Source organism: Lithobates pipiens, unplaced genomic scaffold (genome assembly GCF_037356315.1).
Source record: "Lithobates pipiens isolate NorthernLeopardFrog02 unplaced genomic scaffold, aLitPip1_a1.2 Scaffold_10, whole genome shotgun sequence".
Classification (NCBI taxonomy): Eukaryota; Metazoa; Chordata; class Amphibia; order Anura; family Ranidae; genus Lithobates; species Lithobates pipiens.
In genome coordinates, this window is record NW_027507686.1 from 116,721,468 (window position 1) to 116,746,625 (window position 25,158).

A 25,158-nucleotide genomic window follows, 5' to 3' on the forward strand; every position below is an offset into this window, starting at 1 on the left:
AGTGGCATCCGGGGCCTGCCTCCCAGCCACAAATCCAACCTGGTCGGGCTGTACCAACTGAGGCAGAACCCCAGACAGCCTATTAGCCAAAATCTTGGCATATATCTTCAGGTCCACATTTAATAAAGATATGGGCCTGAAGTTCTGAACCTTATCTGGATCCTTTCCTGGCTTGGGTAACGTAACTATAGTAGCTGAAAGCATCTCGGATGGAAAGGAAGCTGAGGAGGCAGCTGCATGGAACACCCTTTGCATGTAGGTGGATAAGATATTAGAAAATGTCCTATAATATTCAGAGGAGTAGCCATCTGGACCGGGCGATTTATTTTTAGGGAGAGCGTCTATAGTTTTTTGTATTTCGGCTAGCGAAAATGGGGCATTTAATTGCTCTAAGTGTGATGGTTGTAATTTCGGAAGGTTAAGTGTCTGGAGAAAACGCTCTATAGCGTCAGGTGAGGGCTGTACAGTGGAGGTATCTTCTCTTAAATTATATAGGCTACTATAATACCAGCCAAAAGCATCTGCTATTTCTTTAGGATTAGTAAGCCTAGATCCCGTTTCTGGATGGACTATGTAAGGTATTCTTTGTTTAAGTACCTTATCTTTAAGCTGCATAGCCAAGAGCTTCCCAGCCTTATTTCCATGAGTATAGCAATTGGCTCTAAGTCTATGCATGTTCTTGGCATGTTGGGCTACCAGTAAGGTACGTAGGTCAATGCGAGCTTTAGTAAGTTTGTTGCTAGTGGAGCAGGAAGGGGTAGCTTTATTCACGATTTCTAAATCATGTATTTCTTTCAAAAGGCTATCCAGACGCTGCCTCCTCCTCTTATTCACTCCCGCACTGATCTTAATCAGCAGACCCCTAACACAAGCTTTGTGAGTATTCCATAAGATAAACGGGTCTATACCCTCAACATCATTAGTCATAAAAAATTCTTTCAGTGCGGTTACAACCTCCTGTACCACCTCTGGATCTTTAAACAACCGGGGGTCACACCTCCACCGGTTTGCCCGGGTGGAGAAGGCGCCACCCCCAATCGTCATTGACACCGGTGCATGATCCGTCCATGAAATGGTACCGATCTCTGAACCAGATACACGTTGTAATAAAAATTTATCAATTAGAAACATATCAATCCTAGAATAGGACATATGAACCTGAGAAAAGAAAGAAAAGTCTCGTTCAGTGGAGTGTTGACATCTCTAAACATCATATAAGCCAGCCGAATCTATGAATTTTGCAATCTCAGGCCTGCAGGAGAGCCTCTGGGAGGGATTAGATACGTCTAATATCTTATCTGGGACTGCATTTAAGTCCCCACACAAAATAATATGCCCTTTAGCTGTCTTTTGTATTCTCCTCCATAGCTTGTTAAGAAAATGCACCTGTCGAGCATTGGGGGCATAAGCGTTGATTATAGTGTAAGCTACATTATTAATTTCGCAGTTGAGTATCAGATACCTCCCCTCACTGTCTTGTTGATGGGAAACAAGTGTGTTTAACGAGAATCGCTACTCCCCTTTTTTTTGTCGGGGCATTGCTTAGAAAAATCGTGGGGAAGTGTTTGTTGGTCAATTTAGGATGGTTACCTTCTTTAAAGTGAGTCTCCTGCAGGCATTGGATATCACAGCGCAGCCGCTGGGTCTCTTTCCATAACATATGGCGTTTTGGCGGGCTGTTTAGGCCATTAACATTTAAAGAGGATAACTTGAATGCCATGACCTAGGAGCTTGTGACGTCTCCAAAAATGGAGAGCAGCAACCTCCAAAATACAAAAAGAACCTCTATTCACTCCTCTGCTCACACCCAGTAGTCAATCTGATGCGCACGATAGTGAGCGTGTACAGGAAGTCTCGTTGCAAGAAAAAAGGAATGCAAAAAAAAAAACGTTGAACAAAACAATGAAGTGTAAGAACCTTTGTTTCAGAAAACTTAGAAAAGGTGATAATTAAAAAAAAAAAAGTAGGAACTGATTCCTAGGAACCAAGCCAACAGTGGCTGATAAAAACGGGGGGAAACACAAGTCTCAATGCCGATGGGGTCATCCAGACTGAGGTGCAGTAAGTACAAACCAGACACGGAATCCGGGAATAGCCGCTTTAGCTCCCAGGGGTGTCCTTTACTGCTTGATGGACCGGATGATTCCTGGGGGACGACTGCTCTGTGTCGATGATGTCCCATTTCCCCAGTAGGTGCAAGCCATCTTCTAGTGTACTGATGCGATGATCTCTGTCCCCTTTGGTAATAATTAGGGTAGCTGGGTGATTCCATTTGTATGGGATCTTGTGGTTTCTGAGCGCCTTGGTAATAGTCAAGAGATTACGTCTCCGTTGCATAGTGTGAGCTGACAGATCTGCAAAGAATGTAAATGCCCGGGATGCAATCTGGGGGATGATCTGCTTGCCTTATAGCATACATTAACCTCTCCTTTACCCTGTAGTAATGTATCCTTGCAATAGTGTCTCTGGGAAGTTTTGCCTGAATGTGTTGTGGCTTAGGCAGCCTATGGATGCGGTCAATAGTTAGTTCCTCTAACGACACATCTGGTAAAATTTCACGCATAATAGAAGTGAGGTGTGCCATCAATTCTTGGGGTTTAACCGTCTCCGGAATGCCTCTGATTTTAACATTATTCCTTCTCGAGCGGTCTTCCAGGTCCGCCACTTTAGCTTTAAGCCAGGATATGTCCTCATCATGTTCGTTGTGAGCATCCACCATGTTGTTAAAGGTATCTGTAAATTCTCCCATCTTATGTTCAATATGAGAGACCCTATGACTGACCGCTCTTACTTCAGATTTGCATTGTGACACTAACTGCAGCATGTCAGTGTGAATTGCTCCCCTCAATGAGACTAACATGTCTTTCAAGATGGAGTCCATAACTGGCTGATTATTTGTGGGGAAAGCTGCGATTGCATCTTGAAACTCCAGCGTTTCATCAATAATAGCAGCCGTGTCTCTTTCCTCACTATCCGCCTTCCCTTGTGTTAGCTTAGGCTTAGATTTAGCTGGGCTATTTGTGCTGGAGGAGGACGGGGACACGGCCTGCGGTGCTTTATGTTTGTGCCTGTGCCTACTCACAGTTTCCCAGCCGTCCTCAGCGTCCTCCGTGCAGGCCTCCTCTGCGGCCTGTGACACACGTGTGCCGGGCGCGCCATCTTGCCTGCCTGTGTGGCCTGGCCGGCCGAAAAAGTCCGTCATTTTCCCGGGCTGAGAGCGCTCCCTCCTCCTCCGCGACATGACTGGGCACTTCCTTGGGTCTTCCGAAGTGAAGATCTGCCGCTCGTCCGTGTCTGTCGTTGCTGTAAACAGTGCTGGATGTCCCGTATGGCGAGGAGCTCAGACCTCACGCGTCCATGCTCCTTGCGCGCCGGCTCCGCCCCCCCAGGATAAAACAATGTTTCTATCATTACTATCCAGTTTCTGCATTAATAATTCAAGATTAGAAACACGAGAAAGCGAGAGCAACTACAGGAGGTTGTGTAAAGTGACAAGACATCTCATCCTACCCATCTGCCTACCCAGACCTTTGGTTATGACTACTGTTAGTGGGGAAACGTGCATTTGACCCATCTGTTAGCTCAGGAGTCTAATATCTGAGGTGAGCGGTTTGGCTAGCTGGTGGTGGAATCACGGATTTAGCCTGCACTATAGGGATATCTGTGAGCACTGTTACCACCACAGAGGAGAACGCCACTATCAAATTTCCCTCTTTTCATCCAGCTTTCTATGTCTTCTATACTGTAAAGGACTTTGAATATATATTATGTGTAATAGGTGTATTAGCGCTGCACTGTTGCATATTTATTACATACAGAGTACCCATAGTTGTAACTACACTTCTGTCAGTGTACACAGTACCGTGCACCCCTAGTGCAGTTGCTACTACTTTCCTGGTTTTATACACAATACATACAGTGTACCTATAGTTATTACACTTCTGTTGGTGTCCACAGTACCATGCAACCCTAGCGCTGATGCTACTGCTTTCCTGGTGGTGGACACAATACATACAGTGCACCCATAGTTGTTATTACACTTCTGTTGATGTACACAGTACCATGCATCCCTAGTGCAGTTGCTACTACTTCCCTGGTGGTGTACACAGTACACAACACAGTGTAGTGTGGTTTTGCTAAACAAAATTTACAGCATGTCCGGAAGGCCACCAAGGAGAGGCTGACTCTCACAGGCCACTAGGGCAAGCAGGCTCTGTGTCTATAGTCGACAGTGCTGGTAACGGTGCATCCTCAGCATGTGGCCGTGGGGCAGGCTTGTCCTTTCTTTCTACAGCTGTCCGTGTTATTGAGCCATGCAGACAACTTGGTGGAATGGATAACAAAGCCCTCCTCATCCTCTGTCACCCAAGCTCAGAGTAGTTTGTCTGCCAATGCAGCTGCCAAAATGGCCTATTCCATCAGCTCCATGTCAACAGTCACTCCTTCCCTAGCCCCACCATCATGCATGGAGGAGTCCCCCAAACTATTCGAGCACAGTGTTGGGTACATGCTGCAGGAGGATGCTCCGATGATGGTACCCAGGTTGAGGAAAGAAGTAATGTGAGCCTAGTAAGAGAGGGTGCCCAAGAAGGTCAAGAAACTGGCAGTCATGTTCCCCGAGCTGCAGCATACTGCCAAGTTTGCTCCAGTGATGAGGAGGGAGGGGATGATGAGGTCACTGACTCTACTTGGGTGCCTGATAGAAGAGAGGAGGGGGCACATCTCCAACCAGGCAGAGTGCCCTCCAGGGGGCAGCTTAAGGGCAGCTTAAGGGCAGCCACCCTATTGCATTACACCGCAGAGCTAAGCATGGTGCAGGGCGTTGCTGACTCCCTACATATTTTCAAAAGTTCTTCGGTGGGGGCCTTTTTTGACATGTGTGCAGCAGATCACACTGTTGCCGTCTGAAGCGTATCAATTATTGCCAAAACAGCAGCCGCTTGGGCACCACATGCTTGAGCAGACATGTGACGACCTCCCATGCAGCCCGTTGGCAACAGCACTTAAAAGACCCACATTAAAGAACACGGCGGACCTCTCCTTGCTCCTCATCAGCTGGGCTCTCCAACCCCACTATGCCTCCAATCCTCACAGAAATCTGCACTGAGAGGAATGAAGGTATATAAATAGGTATCCAAAGTACTTGCGGCCAATCTGCTAGTGGTACACCAACATTGGATTTTAGCAGGCAAATTTCCCTACCCCATTTGCTAAACCATTGAAAGAAATTCGGTCCCAGCCATCCACATGCTCAGCGTCTGAATGCTAGCTTGGCCAAATTGCTAGCACTGCAACTGCTGCCTTTTCAGCTGGTAGGCTCTGCCCCCTTTCGTGAATTTGTGGAATGTGCAGTACCTCAGTGGCAGGTTCCCAAACGTCATTTATTTTCACAGAAGGCCATTCTGTCTCTCTATCAACATGTGGAAGGCAATGTCTTGGCCTCATTGGACAGGGCAGTCAGCAGTAAGGTACATATTACTACTGAGTCATGGTCCAGCAGGCAGGACAGGGATGTTACCTTTCTTTCACGGTGCACTGGGTAACTCTGCTGGCAGCTGGGAAGGTTGCAGGACAGGGTTCAGCATTGTTGGAGCTTGTTCCACCACAAAAATGCTAGTAGTGGTGATGTTGCCACAGCTCTCTCTCCTCTTCTTCTTCCTCTATGGCCTCTTCCTCTGCAGATTTTTCCTCTGAACCAGTGGTGCTCTGTAGGCGTTTAAGGGGATATGCAAGCACTCAGGCAAAAAGATGCCATGTGGTGCTTGAGTTGTTCTGCTTAGGGGACAGGAGACACACTGGGGCAGAGATTCTGTCAGCTCTGCAGGGGCAGGCTCAGAGGTGGTTGACGCCACGCCAGCTTCAGCCAGGAATGGTTGTATGCGACAATTGTACCAACCTCCTCTCCGCCCTCCAACAGGGACACTTAACCCATGTTCCCTGTTTGGCTCACGTCCTGAATTTGGTGGTGCAGCAGTTCTTGAGCAGGTACCCGGGCTTATAGGATCTCCTGAGGCAGGCCAGGAAAGTCTGTGGTCATTTCCATGGGTTATATAATGCCAGTGCTCAGCTGGCTGACATTCAAAGAGAATGCAACCAGGTGGAACTCAACATTGGCAATGCTGCAGCGGATGCACACCCAGCAGAGGGCCATCAATGAGTACCTGTGTGAGTTTGGCACCAGGACAGGGTCAGGAGAGCTTGTTTTTTTTTTGCCACACCAGTGGCTACTGATCAAGGATGCATGCACTGTCCTGTCATCATTTGAGGAGGCCACGAGGATGGTGAGAAGTGACAGTACATGCATCAGTGATACTGTCCCTCTTGTCTTCCTGCTGGAGCACATGCTTTGTGAAATAATGGACAGTACACTTGAGGCAGAACAGCAGGAGGAGGAGGACTTCGTTACCTCTCAAGGCCCCCTTTGTCCAGCTACTAGTATTCCTGCAGGCCCGCCGATCACACAGGAAGAAGAGGAGGAGGATTGTGCCATTATGGAGGTGGAGGATAACACTCAGCATCAGTAGCAGTCTTCAAGGGATCGTTTTCAGTCCCCAGAAACCCATGAAGTTGTACGTGGCTGGGAGGAGGTGTTGAGGATCATGTGATCCTTAATGACCCAGAGGACTCAGAATTGCATGCCCCTGCAAACCTACACTGCATGGCCTCCCTGATCCTGCAAAGCCTGTGAAAGGACCCTAGGATTCGTGGTATCAAGGAGAGGGATCATTACTGGCTGGCAACCCTTCTTGATCCACATTACAAGGGTAAGGTTGCAGAACTTATCCAGCCTTCGCAGAGGGAGCAGAGGTTGAAACATCTTCGGGAGGCCTTGCAGAAAGGTTTGTGCAATGCGTTTCCGTAACCTCCCTGGGAGACTGGGAGGTTACAATTTCCAGGACAAAGTGTTGCTGAGGCTTCGTGCAGTCACAGAAAGAGCAGTGGAGAAGGTGGCCGGCTGACCGATGCCTTCAGACAATTCTTGAGTCCTCAGCGCCCAGGTCTGATCGGTTCCAGCAACCATTGCCAGCATCTGAATTACATGGTGCAGGAATATATAGGGGCAAGATCAGACTTGGAGACCTTTCCAACAGAGCATCCACTGGGTTACTGGGTCTTGAGGATGGACCAATGGCCAGAGCTTGCTCAATATGCAATTGAGCTACTGGCCTGTCTTGCATCCAGCGTTCTTTCTGAATGCACATTCAGTGCTGCTGGAGACTTTGTAACCAATCACAGGGTGCGCCTGTCCACCGAATCAGTTGATCGACTGACCTTCATCAAGATGAATCAGTCTTGGATCACCCACAGCTACCAAGCACCTGAAGCTGATGTAACCGAATAATGAGTTGATCAGCTCACATTCATAAAAATGTATCAGTCTTGGATCACCAGCTACCAAGCACCTGATGTAACCAATTAACTTTTCTATGGATGTTGTATCCCTTGAAGACTGTAGACGCTGAGTGACTATCCTATTACGCTGAGTGACTATCCTATTCCTCCTCAATCTTAATGATGATAGCTTCTAGGAATATTTTCAGTTCATGGCACCACAACCATTGCCTAAGGCCCAATTTTTCTGTCCCTGTTGAACAGGGGCCCGTAATTACAGTTTTTGATCTAATATTTCACAGCAGGGCCTGTTCCTGTGCTCAATAAAAGTATCTGTGAGGCTTTACAGTGTTGTGCCACCACCACCACCACCACAGGCCCAATTTTTATGCCCCTGTTTAACAGGGGTGCATAAATACAATTCTTGATATAATATTTCATAGTAGGGCCTGTTCCAGCGCTCACCAAGAGTAACTGTGAGGGCTTACAGTGTTCTGGTACCACCAACACCTAAGGCCCAACTTTATGCCGAGTGTATAGGGCAGGCCGTATAGTATATACAGGCGGTCCCCTATTTTCAAATATTCGACTTACAAATGACTCCTACTTACAAACGGAGGGAGACAACAGGAAGTGAGAGGAATTCTACTCCTAGGAAGGGAAACTCTCTCATGTAAGAGTGAATATGAAAAAAAGGTGTCTCCACTGATGCTTTATCACCAATCCTTGTTTCTACAACCACCCAAAATTTTCAAAATCCATTTCTCATTGGGACAGAAAGTGAGGTGAAATCTTTTAAACATGGGCACAGACAGCAAAACAAATGTTACAGGGTTGATGATAACCCTTCCCTATGTCATCCAAAAAGCTTTAAAATAGATTTTTTGGATGGAGCAACACTTACAAAATGTACCTGTTCCAAATTACAAACAGATTCAACTTAAACACAAACCCAGTCCCTATTTTGTTTGTAACCCTGGGACCGCCTGTATACTGCTGCTGTTCAGCGTATATAGGGCCCCACGCCTTTTTTTTTTAAATGTGGGTGCAGGGTTCACCTTAATATTCATACCAGACCAAAAGGACCTGGTAATGGGCTGGGGGGGGTGGGGGCATTACAGCTGCAAGCAGTTTTAAATGACTTTTATTCCTTTAGAAATGTCATTTTGTGCCGGGACTGTTCTAAACACAAAATGCTCCACTTTACAGGCATACTATAGATACCATCCCCTCAGGCATTATATTTAACCACTTCAGCCCCGGAAGGTTTTTGCCTCCTTCCTGAACAGAGCACTTTTTAAAATTTGGCACTGCGTCACTTTAACTGCTAATTTTGCGGTCATGCAATGCTGTACCCAAATGAAATTAGCGTCCTTTTTTTTCACAAATAGAGCTTTCTTTTATGGTATTTGATTGCCTCTGCGATATTTTTTTTTTTGCGATATAAATATAAAAAAATTATATTTTCTACTTTTTGTTCTTAAAAAAATCCACTAAACTAAATTTTAGTCATACATTTAGGCCAAAATTTATTCAGTCACATGTCTTTGGTAACAAAAATGTCAATAGGCGTATATTTATTGGTTTGCACAAAAGTTATAGCGTCTACAAACTAGGGTACATTTTCTGGAATTTACACAGCTTTTCGTTTATGACTTCCTATCTCATTTCTTGAGATGCTAAAATGACAGGGAAGTACACCCCCCCCCCCCCAAATGACCCCATTTTGGAAAATATACACCCTAAGGAGATTGTTGAGGGGCATGCTGAGCCCATTGAATATTTCATTTTTTTTGTCCCAAGTGATTAAAAAATGACAAAAAAACATTTTTTTTACAAAAAGTTATCACTAAATGATAAATTGCTCACACATGCCATGGCTATATGTGGTTATATTGCCCCAAAATAAATTTTTCTGCTTCTCCTGAGTATGGAGATACCACATGTGTGGGACTTTTTGTGAGCCTAGCCACGTATGGGGCCCTGAAAACCAATCACTGCCTTCAGGATTTCTAAGGGCGTAAATTTTTAATTTCACTCCTCACTACCTATGACAGTTTTGAAGGCCATAAAATACAAAGATAGCACAACTCCCCCCCCCCCCCTAAATTACCCCATTTTGTAAAGTAGACACCCCAAACTATTTGCTGAGAGGCATGTTGAGTCCATGGAATATTTTATATTTTGCCACAATTTGCAGGAAAATTACAAACGTTTATTTATTTATATATTGCACAAAGTTGTCACTTAATGATATATTGCTCAAACATGCCATGGGCATATGTGGAATAAAACCCCAAAATACATTCTGCTGCTTCTCCTGAGTACGGGGATACCACATATGTGGGACTTTTTGGAAGCCTAGTTGCGTACTGGGCCCCGAAATCCAATCACTGCCTTCAGGATTTCTAGGGGCGTAAATTTTTGATTTCACTCCTCGCTACCTATCACAGTTTTGAAGGCCATAAAATGCCAAGATGGCACAAACCCCCCCCCCATGACTCCATTTTGGAAAGTAGATACCCCAAGCTATTTGCTGAGAGGCATGGTGAGTATTTTGCATCTCTCATTTGTTTTTGAAAATTAAGAAAGGCAAGAATTATTTTTTTTCAATTTTCAAAACTTTGTGACAAAAAGTGAAGTCTGCAAAATACTCACCATAGCTTTCAGCAAATAGATTGGGATGACTACTTTCCAAAATGGGGTCATTTGGGGAGTTTTGTGCCATCTGGGCATTCCATGGCCTCCAAAACTGTGATAGGCAGCGAAGAGTGAAATCAAATATTTACCCCCTTAGAAAGCCTGAAGGTGGTGCTTGGTTTTCGGGGTCCTGTACACAGCTAGGCACCCAAAAAGTCTCACACGTGGGGTATCCCCATACTCAGGAGAAGCAACAAAATGTATTTTGGGGTGTAATTTCAAATATGCCCATGGCATGCTTGAGCAATATATCATTTAGTGACAACTTTGTATAAAAAATAAATAAAAAATTGTATTTTTTCCCGCAACTTGTGTCACAATATAAAATATTCCATGGACTCGATATGCCTCTCAGCAAATAGCTTGGGGTGTCTACTTTCCAAAATGGGGTAATTTGGAGAGGTTTTGAACTGTCCTGGTATGTTATGCTCAACATTAAGAAGCTTGTGTCACAGATCACCTACTCTTCTAACCACTTGAAGCCCTTTCTGACACTTTTTGCTTACATGAAAAAATCTTTTTTTTTTTTGCAAGAAAATTACTTCTAACTCCCAAACATTATATATTTTTTAAAGCATAGGCCCTACAGATTAAAATGGTGGGTGTTTCATTATTTTTTTAGCACAGTATTTGTGCAGCGATTTTTCAAACGCTTTTTCTTGGGAAAAACACATTTTTAAAAATTTTAATGCACTAAAATACACTATATTGCCCAAATGTTTGATGAAATGCATGAAAATAAAAAAGATGATCTTAGGCCGAGTACATGAATACCAAACACGACATGGTTTAAAATTGTGCACAAACGTGAGTGGCGACAAACTACATACATTTTTAAAGGCCTTTAAAAGCCTTTATAGGTTACCAATTTAGATTTACAGAGGAGGTCTACTGCTGAAATTACTGCCCTCGATCTGACCTTCGTGGTGATACCTCACATGCATCGTTCAATTGCTGTTTATATGTCAGACCGACACTTGCGTTCGCCTTTGCACGAGAGCAGGGGGGAAAGGGTTTTTGATTTTTTTTGTCTTCTTTTTATACTGTTCCTTTCATTTTCTTTTTTTATCATTTTTATTGTTATCTCAGGGAATGTAAATATCCCCTATGATAGCAATAGGTAGTGACAGATAGTCTTTTTTGAAAAAAACCCTAGATCTCTCCTCTGCCCTCAAAGCATCTGACCACACCATGATCGGTGTGATAAAATGCTTTCCTAATTTCCCAATGACGCTGTTTACATCCGGCAAAATCTAAGTAAAAAAATGCTTGTAGCTTCCAGTTTCTTAGGCCATAGAGATGATTGGAGCCATTCTGGTCTCTGATCAGCTCTATGGTCAGCTGGTCGAATCACCGGCTGCATTCTCAGGTTCCCTGTTGGGACAGGAGAGCCAGAGAAAAACATGGAAGATGGTGGGGGGGGACATTCCTTCCCACTGCTTGTAAAAGCAGTCTAGGGGCTAATTAGCTGCTAGGATTGCTTTTACATGAAAGCCGACCGCTGGCTGAAAAGAATGATACCTAAACCTGCAGGCATCATTCTGGTATAACCACTCAAAGTCCAGCAACATACCAATACGTTTCTGGTCCTTGTTGGGCCTTATATTGTAATTTTTTTTTCATGCAGCCTGTGGGCTGAACAAAAAAAGAGATTGATCAGTGGGTATGCCCACCATTAGAATACCTCCCTTCATCCACCCACTTCTAATGATGGGCATACATGCACCATTTATATATGCCAAAGCATGGGGTTATCTGCCCCTGCTGCCCCCATGCTTCAGCATATATGCTCTTTTTTTAACTGTAGTGGTGAAATCACCTCCTACAGCACTGGAGTCACAGCTTTATGTATCGTGGGAGCAAACACTATTGCTATCAACATGAATAAATCTGATCTGCAGCTGAATGGTGTAACTGAAAGCGAAAAAAATGGGTAACAATAAAACACAGTAAACAGTAAAGTATAAAAAAATTGCATACCTGAAAAGCAAACATGATAAAACATAATAACAATAAAACATTGCAGAATAGAATGCAGTAAAATATAGCAGAACACTAGACAGAGAATAGAGAGAGAGAGAAAACAATAAAATGACAATTATTTTTGTTTTTTATTTTATATATTTTGGTTATATTCGTGGACACAGATGGGTTTCTTCACAACACCAGTCACCGCAGTAATTTGGACCGTCGTGTCTGCATGAAGGGAGATAAGAACGAAAACATTCTTATTCCTCCACTTCACAGTGAGCACATTATTACACTTGAAGCAGGCTCTCTCCCCCAGCCTAATGCCGCGTACACACGGTCGGAGAATCCATCGGAATACGTCATATCGGACCGTGTCGTCAGATAATCCGACTGTGTGTGGTATGCATCGGACTGATTCCGTCCGAATCTCCGTCGAACCCAATTTTCCAACATGTTGGAAATATTTCCCGACCAAATGGGCCGGTCGAACGTAATCCGATCATGTGTAGAGAATTTTGATCGGACCAAGTGCCACGCATGCTCAGATCAAATTCCTACATCAAAGCTATTGGCTACTAGCCTGAATCTAGTCCCATCAAAACGAAATTACGTCATCACGTTCTGAAAGATCTGATTTTTCGACAACTTAGTCCGACCGTGTGTATGCAACAGTTTCGGACACAATCCGTCAGACTAAATCTGATGGATTTGGTTGTGGAAATCTCTGACCGTGTGTACAGGGGCTTAGACGGGAATCTACAAGCTGCTGGGGCCCCGGCGATTAGGTTGCATGGAGCCACATGCTCCAATCTGCTGATCAAACAAGTGAGCAAAAAGTGGCACCATCATGTAATAATTGTCCACTTACAAGTGGTACCCCTTTGCGAATAAGGGTGACACCAAGTACCACACAAGCTTGCCAGCTTATGTAGTCAGGGCAGTTTGTCGGCTCTACGTGACTATCTTTGCACTCGTATACCATAAAACTACATGTATAGCCTGTGGCCCTGTGACAGAGCTTATACACCTTAACCCCGTATCTGGCACGCATGCTGGGAAGGTACTGCTTGAATGACAAGCGGCCAGAAAACGTAATCAGGGACTCATCAATGCAGACAACTTGATGGGGAGTAAACAAGTCTGCAAAACATTGGTTGAAGTGGTTTACGAGGGGCCGAATTTTGTAGAGCTGATCGTATCCAGGGTCTCCACGAGGATGACAGAGTTCATTGTCATTGAAATGCATGAACCGCAAGATCTGCTTGTATCGTGCCATGGTCATGGAAGCAGAGAACAAGGGCATATGGTGAATTGAGTCAGTGGATCAATATGATCGCAACAAATGCCCCGTACACACGAGAGGACTTATGTCCGACAGACTTCCAAAGGAGTTCTGCCGGAGTTCCGACGGAGTTCTGACAGACTTTTCGGCCGAACGGACTTGGCCACACACGATCACACTAAACTCCGACGGATTCGAACGTGATGACGTACGACCCGACTCGAATAAGGAAGTTCATAGCCAGTAGCCAATAGCTGCCCTAGCGTCGGTTTTAGTCCGTCGGAGTAGCACACACACGAGCGAATTTTTCGAAGGGGACCGGGTCCGGCGGAGTTCCGTCGGGAAAATTTGAAGCATGCTTCATTTCTAAAGTCCGTCAGACTTTAGCGAAGCTAAAGTCCGTTGCAGCCCACACACGATCGGATAGTCTGACGGACTCAGTCCGTCGGAGTTTGGATGTCGAAAAGTCCACTCGTGTGTACGGGGCATTACTCTTTTTGGTTATGCCCATGTTGAGGGAAAGGCCCAGAGCTTAAATTCGGAAACCATATTTGGTTTCCAATCTCTGGCAAGGGAGGACTGGGGAACAGTGGCGATGTTTTGACCAGTGTACAAATTGCTTTGGTCCACAATAGATCTATAGAGATCTTCGGTGAAAAACAGTGAATAAAAATCTAGTGACGTAAAATCAACTGTTTCCACCTGAATGCTGGGTTGGCCATTGAATGGGGGCGGTACGGTGCTGCAGAAGTAGTGGTCTCCCAATTAAGATTGGTGAATGCAGCAGGGAGGCACTATGGGCACAACGGGCCTGTGTTCGTCTTCTTGGTGACAGCGGGACACTAGTTGTGCTTGCCACTTCACCAGCTTGAACTGCACTTATGGGACTCGCCACATCACCACGTTATACTGCAGTGCTGGTTTGACTACAACCAGGGTGTACTAGGCCGCTGGTGCTTGCCAGTTCACCAGAAGGATGAGCGGCGCTAGTACTGCTCTGCTCCATATGAGGGACCTGCTGTTCTTGCACCTCAATGACAGAAGAAGAAGACCGGGGTCTGGTATGCCTGACCTTGGCAAGGACCACAACTCCATTGTCAGAGCTATCTGTCATGGAGCCGCTGTCATCTACAGGATCATATTCTGAGCCTGAATTTGACAGATGAGTGACTTCCTCTTCACTATCTGTCATGCTCAGAAACGTGTAGGCCTCTTCACTAGTGTACCTTCGATTTACCATTTTGGGCTCTAAATTTAGTGGTACTTTAGTGAGACTAATGCCCCGTACACACGAGCGGACTTTTCAACATCCAAAGTCCGAAGGACCGAGTCCGTCAGACTATCCGATCGTGTGTGGGCTGCAACGGACTTTTGATTCGCCAAAGTCTGACGGACTTTAGAAATGAAGCATGCTTCAAATTTTCCCGACGGAACTCCGCCGGACCCGGTCCCCTTCGAAAACTCCGCTCGTGTGTATGCTACTCCGACGGACTAAAACCGACGCTAGGGCAGCTATTGGCTACTGGCTATGAACTTCCTTATTCGAGTCCAGTCGTACGTCATCACGTTCGAATCCGTCGGAGTTTAGTGTGATTGTGTGTGGCCAAGTCCGTTCGGCCGAAAAGTCTGTCAGAACTCCGTCGGAATTCCAGCAGAACTCCGACGGAACTCCTTTGGAAGTCTGTCGGACTTAAGTCCGCTCGTGTGTACGGGGCATAACAGGTAAAAAAGCTCCTGAATGTTAGCGACTGTATCAAAACGCTACCAAAAAACTGTTAGCAATCACAGGGATCAGGCCTGACTCTGCAAATGCTGCAGTTATATGTGTTTAGTGTTTTGTGACAGTGATCGATCGATACTGCACTTGGCTGGGCTGGGCTGGGCAGAGGAGCAAAACGGAGGTGTTAGCAGGTATCTGAGCTGATCCCACTCAGCCCTTGTACACACGGTCGGAGAATCTGGCGGAATGAGTCTTATCGGACCGTGTCGTCAGATAATCCGACTGTGTGTGGTATGCATCGGACTGATTCCGTCCGAATCTCTGTCCGACCCAATTTTCCAACATGTTGGAAATATTTCCCGACCAACTGGGCCGGACGGACCTAATCCGATCATGTGTAGAGCATTTTCATCGGACCAAGTGCCACGCATGCTCAGATCAAATTCCTACATCAAAGCTATTGGCTACTAGCCTGAATGTAGTCCCATCGTAACAAAATTACGTCATCACGTTCTGAAAGATCGGATTTTTCGCCAACTTGGCCCGACTGTGTGTATGCAACAGTTTCAGACACAATCAGTCGGACTAAATCCGACGGGCAAAATCCAACGGATTTGGTTGGCAAAATCTCCGACCGTGTGTACATGGGCTAACACTGCGTTTTTGGGAACCCTAAACTGCTGGGGACGCTAGTATAGATCTGATTAGATATCGATCCGTTCAGATACTATACCACTGAGGGAGGTTTATGCTGCGTGCTTGGGTGTTAGTGGTACTGGCACTAACCTGACGCTGCCTAGGACAACGCAGACCCTAAAACCTAACTTATATCACCCGCCGGGTGATCAGGGGGTTAAACCTTTATTAGGTAATAAACGGTGGGTACCCTGACACCATAAAAACAAACGAATTAACCAGCGTCACCTGTAACAGTTATACAGTGATCACTGGTGAAAGGGATAACTAGGGGGCAGGGGATTAAAACCTTTATTAGGTAGTATATCGGGGTACCTGACGTTATAAAAAGCTAACGACAAACTTAGATACTTAACTGCCTAACTAGCGTCACCTGTGACACTAATACAGCGATCAGAAAAATGATCACTTAGTGACACTGGCGATGGGGGGTGATCACGGGGTTAAACTTTTACTGGGGGTTAGGGGGGTACCCTAGACCTAAAGGGGGCTAACCCTAACTGCCCTACCACTTATAACAGTCACAATGCACCAATGCAATAATCAGTAAAAAAAAAAAAAAACTGCTATTGGTGTCACTGGGACAGGGAGTGCAGGGGGGTGATCGGGGGGTGAAAAGTGTACCTGCATGTACTACTGTTAGTGTAGTGTTGGTGCAAACTTACTTGATGTCTTCTCTCCTCGGGAGCCAGAACGAAAAGGCTCCACAAGGAGAGATTACATAATTTCCGTTGCTTCTGTTTACATTACAGAAGCATGGGAAGGATTCCATTTGCCGGAAGCGATCGTGAGGGCGGTGGCCATGAATCAGTGTCATCCCCCTCAGCATGGATCGCTCCCGGAATGATGCCGACTGCCTCGGGCACTGGGGGAGGCAGGTAACATACCGGTACGTTACTTTGCATGCCTCCCCAAACACTTTTTATGACAATAACTTGCATATTAGCCTTTAAAATTAGCACTTTTGATTTTTTCACGTTCGAGTTCCATAGACTTTAACGGGGATTGTTCACATGTTCTGCCACGAACCAAACCGGGGGGTGTTTGGATCATTCCTAGTGCCCAGTATGCAACTAGCATTTCAGAAGAAAAGTCAGCAGTGGTATTAAATGGTTCTGGATATCTTGTAAAAGCTTAGACTGCATCATCAGTGAAGTGAAAGATTTCAAATTGCAGTAGCAATGTACTTACCTCCACCATTTTCTCAATGTGCTGACATAACAAAGCTTCATCAGGTTTTGCTTTGACCAAAGCCCATTCTTCCATAGGATGTGAAGGGGAAGCTGGTGAATTAATGGTGATTTGCTGAGGAATAAAACAATTTACTTATAATATTTTTAATCACATATGTCTGCTAAGTGACAGGTAAAATACTACCTTTAATAATGGTAACAGTATGGTATTGTTAATAAGCTTACTTCACTACAGATAAATACAATTACAGTTTTGTGTAAATAAAATTGTAAATCAAAGGGGGAGATTTACTAAAACTGGAGCATGCAAAATCTGGTGCAGTTTTGCACAGAAACCAATCAGCTTCCAGGTTTTCTTACCACTGCATAGTTGAACAAGCTGAAGTAAGCGGCTAATTGGCTACCTTGCACAGCTGCACCAGATTCTAAGTGCTCCCATTTTAGTAAACCCTCCAAAGTATTAGCTTTGTGTAAGCTAATGTTAATGCACGATGATATTACTTTTAAGACTTTATATTGTGTGTGTGAAATGGATTTTCTAAGCGTTTTATAAAATACTGCATCCCTGGTACCTGCTTGAATGCTAGCACTTTATTCAAATATCTCTTCAGTGGTTAAGCTACTACCCTGTTTCCCCAATAATAAGCCCTACCCTGAAAATAAGACCTAGCGTTATTTTTGGGAATGGTTGCAATATAAGCCCTACTCCGAAAATAAACGCTAGTTAAAGTCGTTGTAAAAACATGTAATTTGTTTTGTAAAAAGATTATATAATGTGCAGTTTGTCTCCTTTTGTAACTTTATTGTGGAAAATACCTTATCTACAGCATTGCTAGGTGCACACGTGACCCACCGGAGAACTTCTCCTCTCCTCCCGGCTGACGTCAGTGCCCCCTCCCTCTACAATGCTAGGTGCAGTGAAGAAGAGTTTCAGCAGGCCACGTGAGTGCCCAGCGGCACTGTAAATAAGGTATTATGCACATTATTTAATCTTTTTACAAAATGAATTACATAATTTACAATTGCTTTGACCAGGGCCATCTTTAATAATGACTGGATCCTGTGCAAACATTTTCATGCCCCCCACCCCCTATGCTCTCCACCCCAATATCACAAATAAATGCATCTCAAAAAACTTTAATGGTGTAAACATACAAAAACTGGTCCATACTCACTAACTGGTTGCTAAAAGGTGATTGAACATGCTTACTGTTCACTGATTGGTTGCTATAGGCTACTGTGCATTATTACTGCTCAATGATTGGTTGCTAGAGGTTACAGCACATCATAGCTGCTCGCTGATTTGTTGCTAGAAGTTACTGCACATCACTATTGCTCATTGATTGGTTGCTAGAGGTTACTGTGCATAATTACCCTTACCTATTGGTTGATAGAGGTTACAGCACACTATTATAGCTTACTGATTGGATTCTAAAGGTCACAGCCTTTTATCCATTTTTATTGTTTACCATCCTTTTATTTATAACACATGCCTGCAAAGAAACAATACCATACACACGCACCAAAAACATGTCAGCGAACACAAAACAGATACTGAACTACACACCAAAAATACGCCAAACAGCAATTCACACATAGTACCATACTGACACGCCAGACATATTCACAGACAAGGAGTCAGAACCATACTGACACACCAGAAACATATATGCATACACAGAATCGGTACCATACAGACGCATCAGAAACATGTCCGCAGACTTAAGCCCTGTACACACGGTCAGATTATTGGACAATGTTTTTTTGTTTGAAGCTAGTCTCAAATCGAAAGTGAAGAGGGTACTCAGTGTCAGAAGTAACGTAATGTATTGAATTGTTCTGTGTGTTCTTTCATTTCTGAGCATGCCTAGTCTTGCTCTTTAGATTTTTTGTCAGAAAACTGTACTAACGAAAAGAAAATCGGACATTGTGGTCACATCAGACCAAAAATTATCAAGCCTGTACATCCAGCAGCACAAAAGCAGCATACTAACAATCAGAAAATCAGCAGATCGTTCATTGGCCGAAACTTATCTTCAGATTTTCTGACCGTGTGTACGGGCCTATAGTCAGCAACATTCTGACACACCAGAAACATTTCTGCAGACATAGTCGGTAGCATACTAACACACTAGAAACATCTCACAGATCACAGACTTAGCAATTAGCAATGCCAAGCCGCAGCAGTTAAAGCCAGTAGACTACTCTCATGCAGTTAAAAACGCATACATTCAATATTTGAATGAATGAATGAATGAAATACTTGTATAGCGCACAATGCGAACTGAATCGCCTCTACCCTTTTACAAAACACTGGTTCACTGTATATAAAGAGGTCAGTAATAGGCATGGCAGTGTACAGAGGTCAGTAGTATGTAGGGCAGCGTACAGATGTCAGTAGTATGTAGAGCAGCGCACAGAGGTCAGTAGTAGGTAGACACGCAGAATGAAAACAATTGTTTTGTTTTGATTTGTTATTTACATAATTTGTTTCGCAAAATTTGTTTCATATGTTTAATTCATTTGAGATTTGTTTTGTCTATTTGTTTTCAAATCAATTTCGAAAAGTTTTCAAATTCAAATAGTTTTCCAATTTCCAAAAACAATAAAAAAAGAATAGAAAATAAAGGAATGAATAGAAAAAATATATATATTTTTCATTTGGAATGAAACAAACCACACATGTCTACTAGTAGGTAGGGCATTGTACAGAGGTTGGTAGTATGTAGGGCAGTGTACAGAGGTCGGTAGTATGTAGGCGGCGATCAGCGATTTATATTGTGACTGTGACATTATGGCGGACACGTCGGACAATTTTGACACATTTTTGGGACCATTGGCATTAATACAGCGATCAGTGCAATTAAAAATGCACTGATTACTGTAAAAATTTCACTGGCAGTGAAGGGGTTAACCACTAGGGGGCAGTGTAGGGGTTAAGTGTGAGTGTGTGTTTTTTTTTACTGTAGGGGGACGTGGCTTGATGTGTGATGTCACTGATTGTCTTTCCCTATGACGGGGAACAGACGATCAGTGACAGGCTCACTAAGAAGCACAGGGAGAGGTTTGTTTACACTTACCTCTCCCCGTTATTCAGCTCTATATGAGTGTCACAGCAAAGGGTCTGAATACTTAGGACCATGTAATATTTCAGTTTTTCTTTTTTTAATAAATCTGCAAAAATGTCAACAATTCTGAGTTTTTATGTCAATATGGGGTGCTGCAATATATGTAAATGGTTTGGCTGCAATATAACAAATAGTGAAAAATTTAAGGGGGTCTGAATACTTTCCGACCCACTATATATATATATATATATATATATATATATATATATATATATATATATATATATATATATATATATATATATATTCACCACCCCACCGCATGCTGGTCCTCATATTTGCCATATTATCAGACAATCTATAAAACAGCCTGTAAGGATAAAAAAAAAGAAGGAAAAAAGGGAGTAAAATAAATATTGGGAAAAAACATGAGGGGGAAGGCGGCGAGAGGAGGAGCAGTCCCCAAATCACCTCGTCCTAGCTTAAGCCGCAGTCCAGGTCCAATGAATAAATTTGTAACCCAGGAAGGGAATGGAGCAGAGAAAAAGTATTAAAGGCCGCCAAACAGAGGCTAAGGGAAAAAAAAAAGGAGAAAAAAGATCAGAATAAACTACCTGCAGAGACAAGCACTCTTTCAGTGTCTAGAATAGAACAGGATACAGTGCTAGAGGCAGGGAAAGACGAGGACCAACAAAAAAGACATGGAAACCATGTTTGGGGCCTTGGAAAAATCTTTAAAATGGAGAAATGGAGATAATCCACAAAGACCCGGGACATATGCTCGAAAGAGTTTTAAGAAGTGGAGAAAAAAAACAGACTGCCATACAATCATAATAAAAGAATTAAAAGGAGAAATACAATCTTTAAAAAGAGAACAACAGGAACAGGCTTATAGATTAGAAGACCAAGAGCACAGAGCTAGAAGGAAGAACATAAGAATATGCGGTCTTCCCGAATCCTTCCAGACAGAAGACTTAACAGAGATAATAAGGAAGATTTTAAATCCATTTCTTAATAAAGAGGTAACAATCCAAATAAAAATTGAAAGAGCCCACAGACTAAGAAGAACAAAGGAAATTTCGATGGAAAGTCCAAGAGACATCATAGTTAGATCTGATAACTGGGAGGAAAAAAAACGACTCTGGAGAAACATGAGGGGTAAGTCCACAATTAAATTAGAAGAAAATACTATTCAAATGTTTCAATATCTTTCACAAGAAACTTTAAGAAGAACTTTAAAACCACTACTGATGGTACTACAGAAACATAAAACTCCAATATAACTGAGGCTTCCCCTCATGTCTAAACGGCAGGAAAAATTTACGTTTTGCAAAACTTAGGTTTATCAAAGAAACTGACAAATTTTGTACAAAACTGGAGATCCCAATACCAGACAGTTTAAGGGAGACGATGCAAAGACAAGAAAGAACTATACAGGGAGAAGAGCGGTGGCTGTCGATCCCACAGAAAAATAAACCCAGAGAAAGAACGACAAACTGAAGCCCAATACTCAGGCGGAAAATAGATGAAATTATGAAATGATTCTTATTAAGGGGATAGAGACCTGGATACTTGACGTCCCCTCGAACTACCTCACCGATAGTAGGAGTGGTTGACCCGACAGTGCCAGACACAACTCCACCTCGGGCCTGAAAGAGCATAGGGAGTCCCTAAAAAAGGAAATTAAAATGCTGCTCATAGACCATGAGGTCAAAATACCAACAGATGAGGAAGGGGGGAAGGGGAGGGGGGATGGGAGAGGGTGAGAGAGGGAGAAGGGTAGAGGGTGGGTGAGGGGAGAAGGGGAGAGGGTGGGTGAGGGGGGAAGGGGAGATGGTGGGAGAGGGGGAGAATTGATCGGTAGACTTGCATATGATTTGCCACTTTCTCAGATATTCCTTAGAGGGGGTCCCCATCCATCAGGTGGGGGCTCCCCCCCTTTCTGAACATTAATCTAGGCATTAATTATAAAAAGAGAACAAATAAAGGACTTAATGGAAAAAACAAGAAAAGTATTTAATAATGTAGCAAAGGAAAGATACAAATGGGGAAATAAGCCTGAGAAATATCATGCAAAAATCCCTAGAAACAAAAAAAACTTTAAATTATATAGAAAAGATTAAAAAAAATAGAAAGGTGAGATAATACATAAAACAGAAATTAAAAAGGCTTTTCAAACATATTACAGAACATTATACGCGGTCAGAAATAAATAAAAGACAAAAAAAACTGACGTCAGAATTGATAAATGTAGACCAAACAGGATTCATACCAGGTAGGGAAGTCAGAGACAATAGCATAAGAACAATATTAATATTGTGAAAAGGAAAGGATAGGGAGCCCCCAGCGCTACTCCTGAAGACTGATGCGGAAAAAGCTTTCCACGGGGTAGACTGGGGATTCATGATGTATACACTTCAATACCTGGGCATGGGTCCAAGATACATGCATCGGAGTGAAAATCTATATAACCACCCCATGGCTATGGTAAAGGTAAATGGAAGTATGTTGTCCCCTTTTGAAATGTTCAATGGAACAAGACAGGGATGTTCGCTCTCGCCACTCCTATATGCATTATCACTAGAACCACTACTGGCAATGTTACGGAATAGTGTGGATGTAGAAGGGGCAGAAGTGGGTGAAGAAGAACATAAGGTGGGGGCATACGCAGATGACATCTTACTATATTATAACCAGACCAAGGCTGACATTGCCCAAAGCAATGAGAGAATTAAAAAAATATGGGGAACTCATGAAATTTCAAAATTAATCCAATAGAAACAGAAATATTAAACATAGGAATAGATGAAAAAGAAAAACAAGCACTGCAAAGGTTATTCCCATTTACATGGGCAAGAAAAGAATTAACATACCTAGGAATTAAATTGATACTTACCCTAGAGAAGTTATATCAGGCAAACTACATCTCATTAGGTAATGAAATTAAAACAGAGATCAAGAATATCTTGATAAGACCCCTGTCCTGGATAGGTAGGATAAATATGTTAAAAATGGTGATCCTACCAAAAATAACATACAAGTTCTAAATGCTGCCGATAGCAATTTCACAATGATGTTAAAATATATATGGCAAAACAAAAAAAACTAAAGTAGAAACTAGAATACATTTTGCACTTCTCCGTAAAAAAAAAAAATATGAGGGTTTAGCAGCACCAGATATAAAAAAGATACTATAAAGCAGCTACAATAGCACGGTTGGTGGAATGGGCAATAAAAAGAGGTGGGTGAAGATGGAAGATTCTTTAAGCATGACACTATTACAAAAAAAAAAAAATGGATACCATGGAAATTTAGAACACTGGGCACAGAAACACATGACCTAACTAAGAATATATTTAAAATATGTGACACAATACATTTTCAGGGAAATTGGAAGTATAATTCACCCTTAATGTCACTTATGCCGAGTACACACGATCAAACTATCCGGCGGAAAAGTCCGGTGGACCAGAGTCAGCTGGACATTCCACCCGTGTGTAGGCTCTGGCGGACTTTTCTTACCCAAAAGTCTGGCGGACTCGCAGCCCGGTGGACAATACAGCCGCGTGTGTGCTAGTCCGCCGTACTTTTGAAATGAACAGACTTTCCCGTACGGAGAAAAGGCTGTTCATTTTGAGCGTGGCTACAGGTAACCGGGAATAGCGAAGGAAGTCAATGTCGCCGCCTTGTACCCCATACTCATTCACATAGGGTGGGTGGCTGGTATCCGGGGGCCCCCTTATTAATTCTTTAATCCCTGGTAAAGGGACACCTTTAGGAAGTCAAATGGTAAATGTACAATTAAAAAACATCATTGCCCAGGGCAGGATAAGGACAAGACAGGAGCTAAAAAGTGTAAATTGGTGACATATCATTGAGTGGGAATACCTACAGCTAAAACACTTAACCACTTCCCACCCGGTCAATGTACATATACGGCCGGGTGGGAGCCGCCTCCTTCTGACTCGACATTCAGGAACGTCCGTCAGAAGGAGGGGGATCGCGCGTGTGCCCGCGCAGCGGCGCGATCCCGATGCGCTCATGTCACCCGGACACGGCACATCTCGGATCGGCAGGAGGGCTCTGTGATTGGCCCTCCTGATCACATGACGGCCGTGTCCAATCACGGCCGTCATGTGATGTAAACAAACAGCCGGTTGCTAGGCAATCGGCTCTCCTCTCCTCACACGGAAGTCGTCGCTGAGGAGAGGAGAGCAGATCGCTGCAGCCGGCTGGTGATCAGTGAGTATGAGCTGTTTTTACAGCTTTTTACTCACTGATCACTAGTCTAGTATAAACCTACAGTGTAAACACACATGTCACCACAATACACGTCACCACACATGTCTCCAAAACACACATGTCCCCAAATAATAAAAAAGACATGTCCCCCACATATGTCCCACTAAAATCACATGTTCCAATGATTATCTGCCCACATATGTACGTAATCACCTGCACACATCTGTATATGATCATTTGCGTACATATGTCCGTGATCACACAAACCAATTATTATACACTTAACGGAATTTTTTTTTTACCAAAAACATGTAGCAGAATACATTTTGGCTTAAATTTATGACAAAATGTGATTTTATTGGATTTCTTTTAAAATAAAAAAAAGAAAATATTGTTTTTTTTCCAAAAATAAAAAACGGAGTCGTGAATAAATACCACCAAAATAAAGCTCTATTTGTGCGAAAAAAATTCTAAAAATTTCATTTGGGTACAGTGTAGCATGACCGTGCAATTGTCATTGAAAGTGCGAGAGCGATGAAAGCTGAAAATTGGGCTGGGAAGGAAAGGGGTGAAAGTGCCCTGTATTGAGTAACGGTAAAGAGTTAAATCCATAGAAAAACTTTGTAATATAAAAACACAGTTAAAACATGGGATATCTCAAGTATATATTATCCTAACAAAGCTAAAGGGACGAGGGTCGTTACCCTGCAAAGAAAAATGGGAATAAGAAATGGGTATAAAACTGGAGGAAAAACAAATGATTGAAGCAGTACATAATTTTGCAACATATATACAGTAAATACTATTCAAGCAAATTATAAGTGTTTGGTACAGTGGTACCTGACATCAGAGAAGATCCATAAATTTCAACAAGATAAATCCCCACAATGTTGGCGGGAGTGCAAACAAATCAGCACAATGATGCATATCTGGTGCGACTGCCCAAAAATAAAA

At 43.3% G+C, this 25,158-nt stretch overlaps 1 protein-coding gene across 1 annotated transcript in view; it reads right to left on the reverse strand.

The window, feature by feature from the left end:
• The window catches only part of RASGRP2 (RAS guanyl releasing protein 2), a 1,719,722-nt gene that overhangs the window by 563,791 nt on the left and 1,130,773 nt on the right, over positions 1–25,158 (reverse strand). Inside the window, exon 11 of the mRNA XM_077457736.1 lies at positions 16,893–17,006. Within this exon, the coding sequence (XP_077313862.1) occupies positions 16,893–17,006 (114 nt within the window). The remainder of the gene's footprint in view (positions 1–16,892; positions 17,007–25,158) is intronic.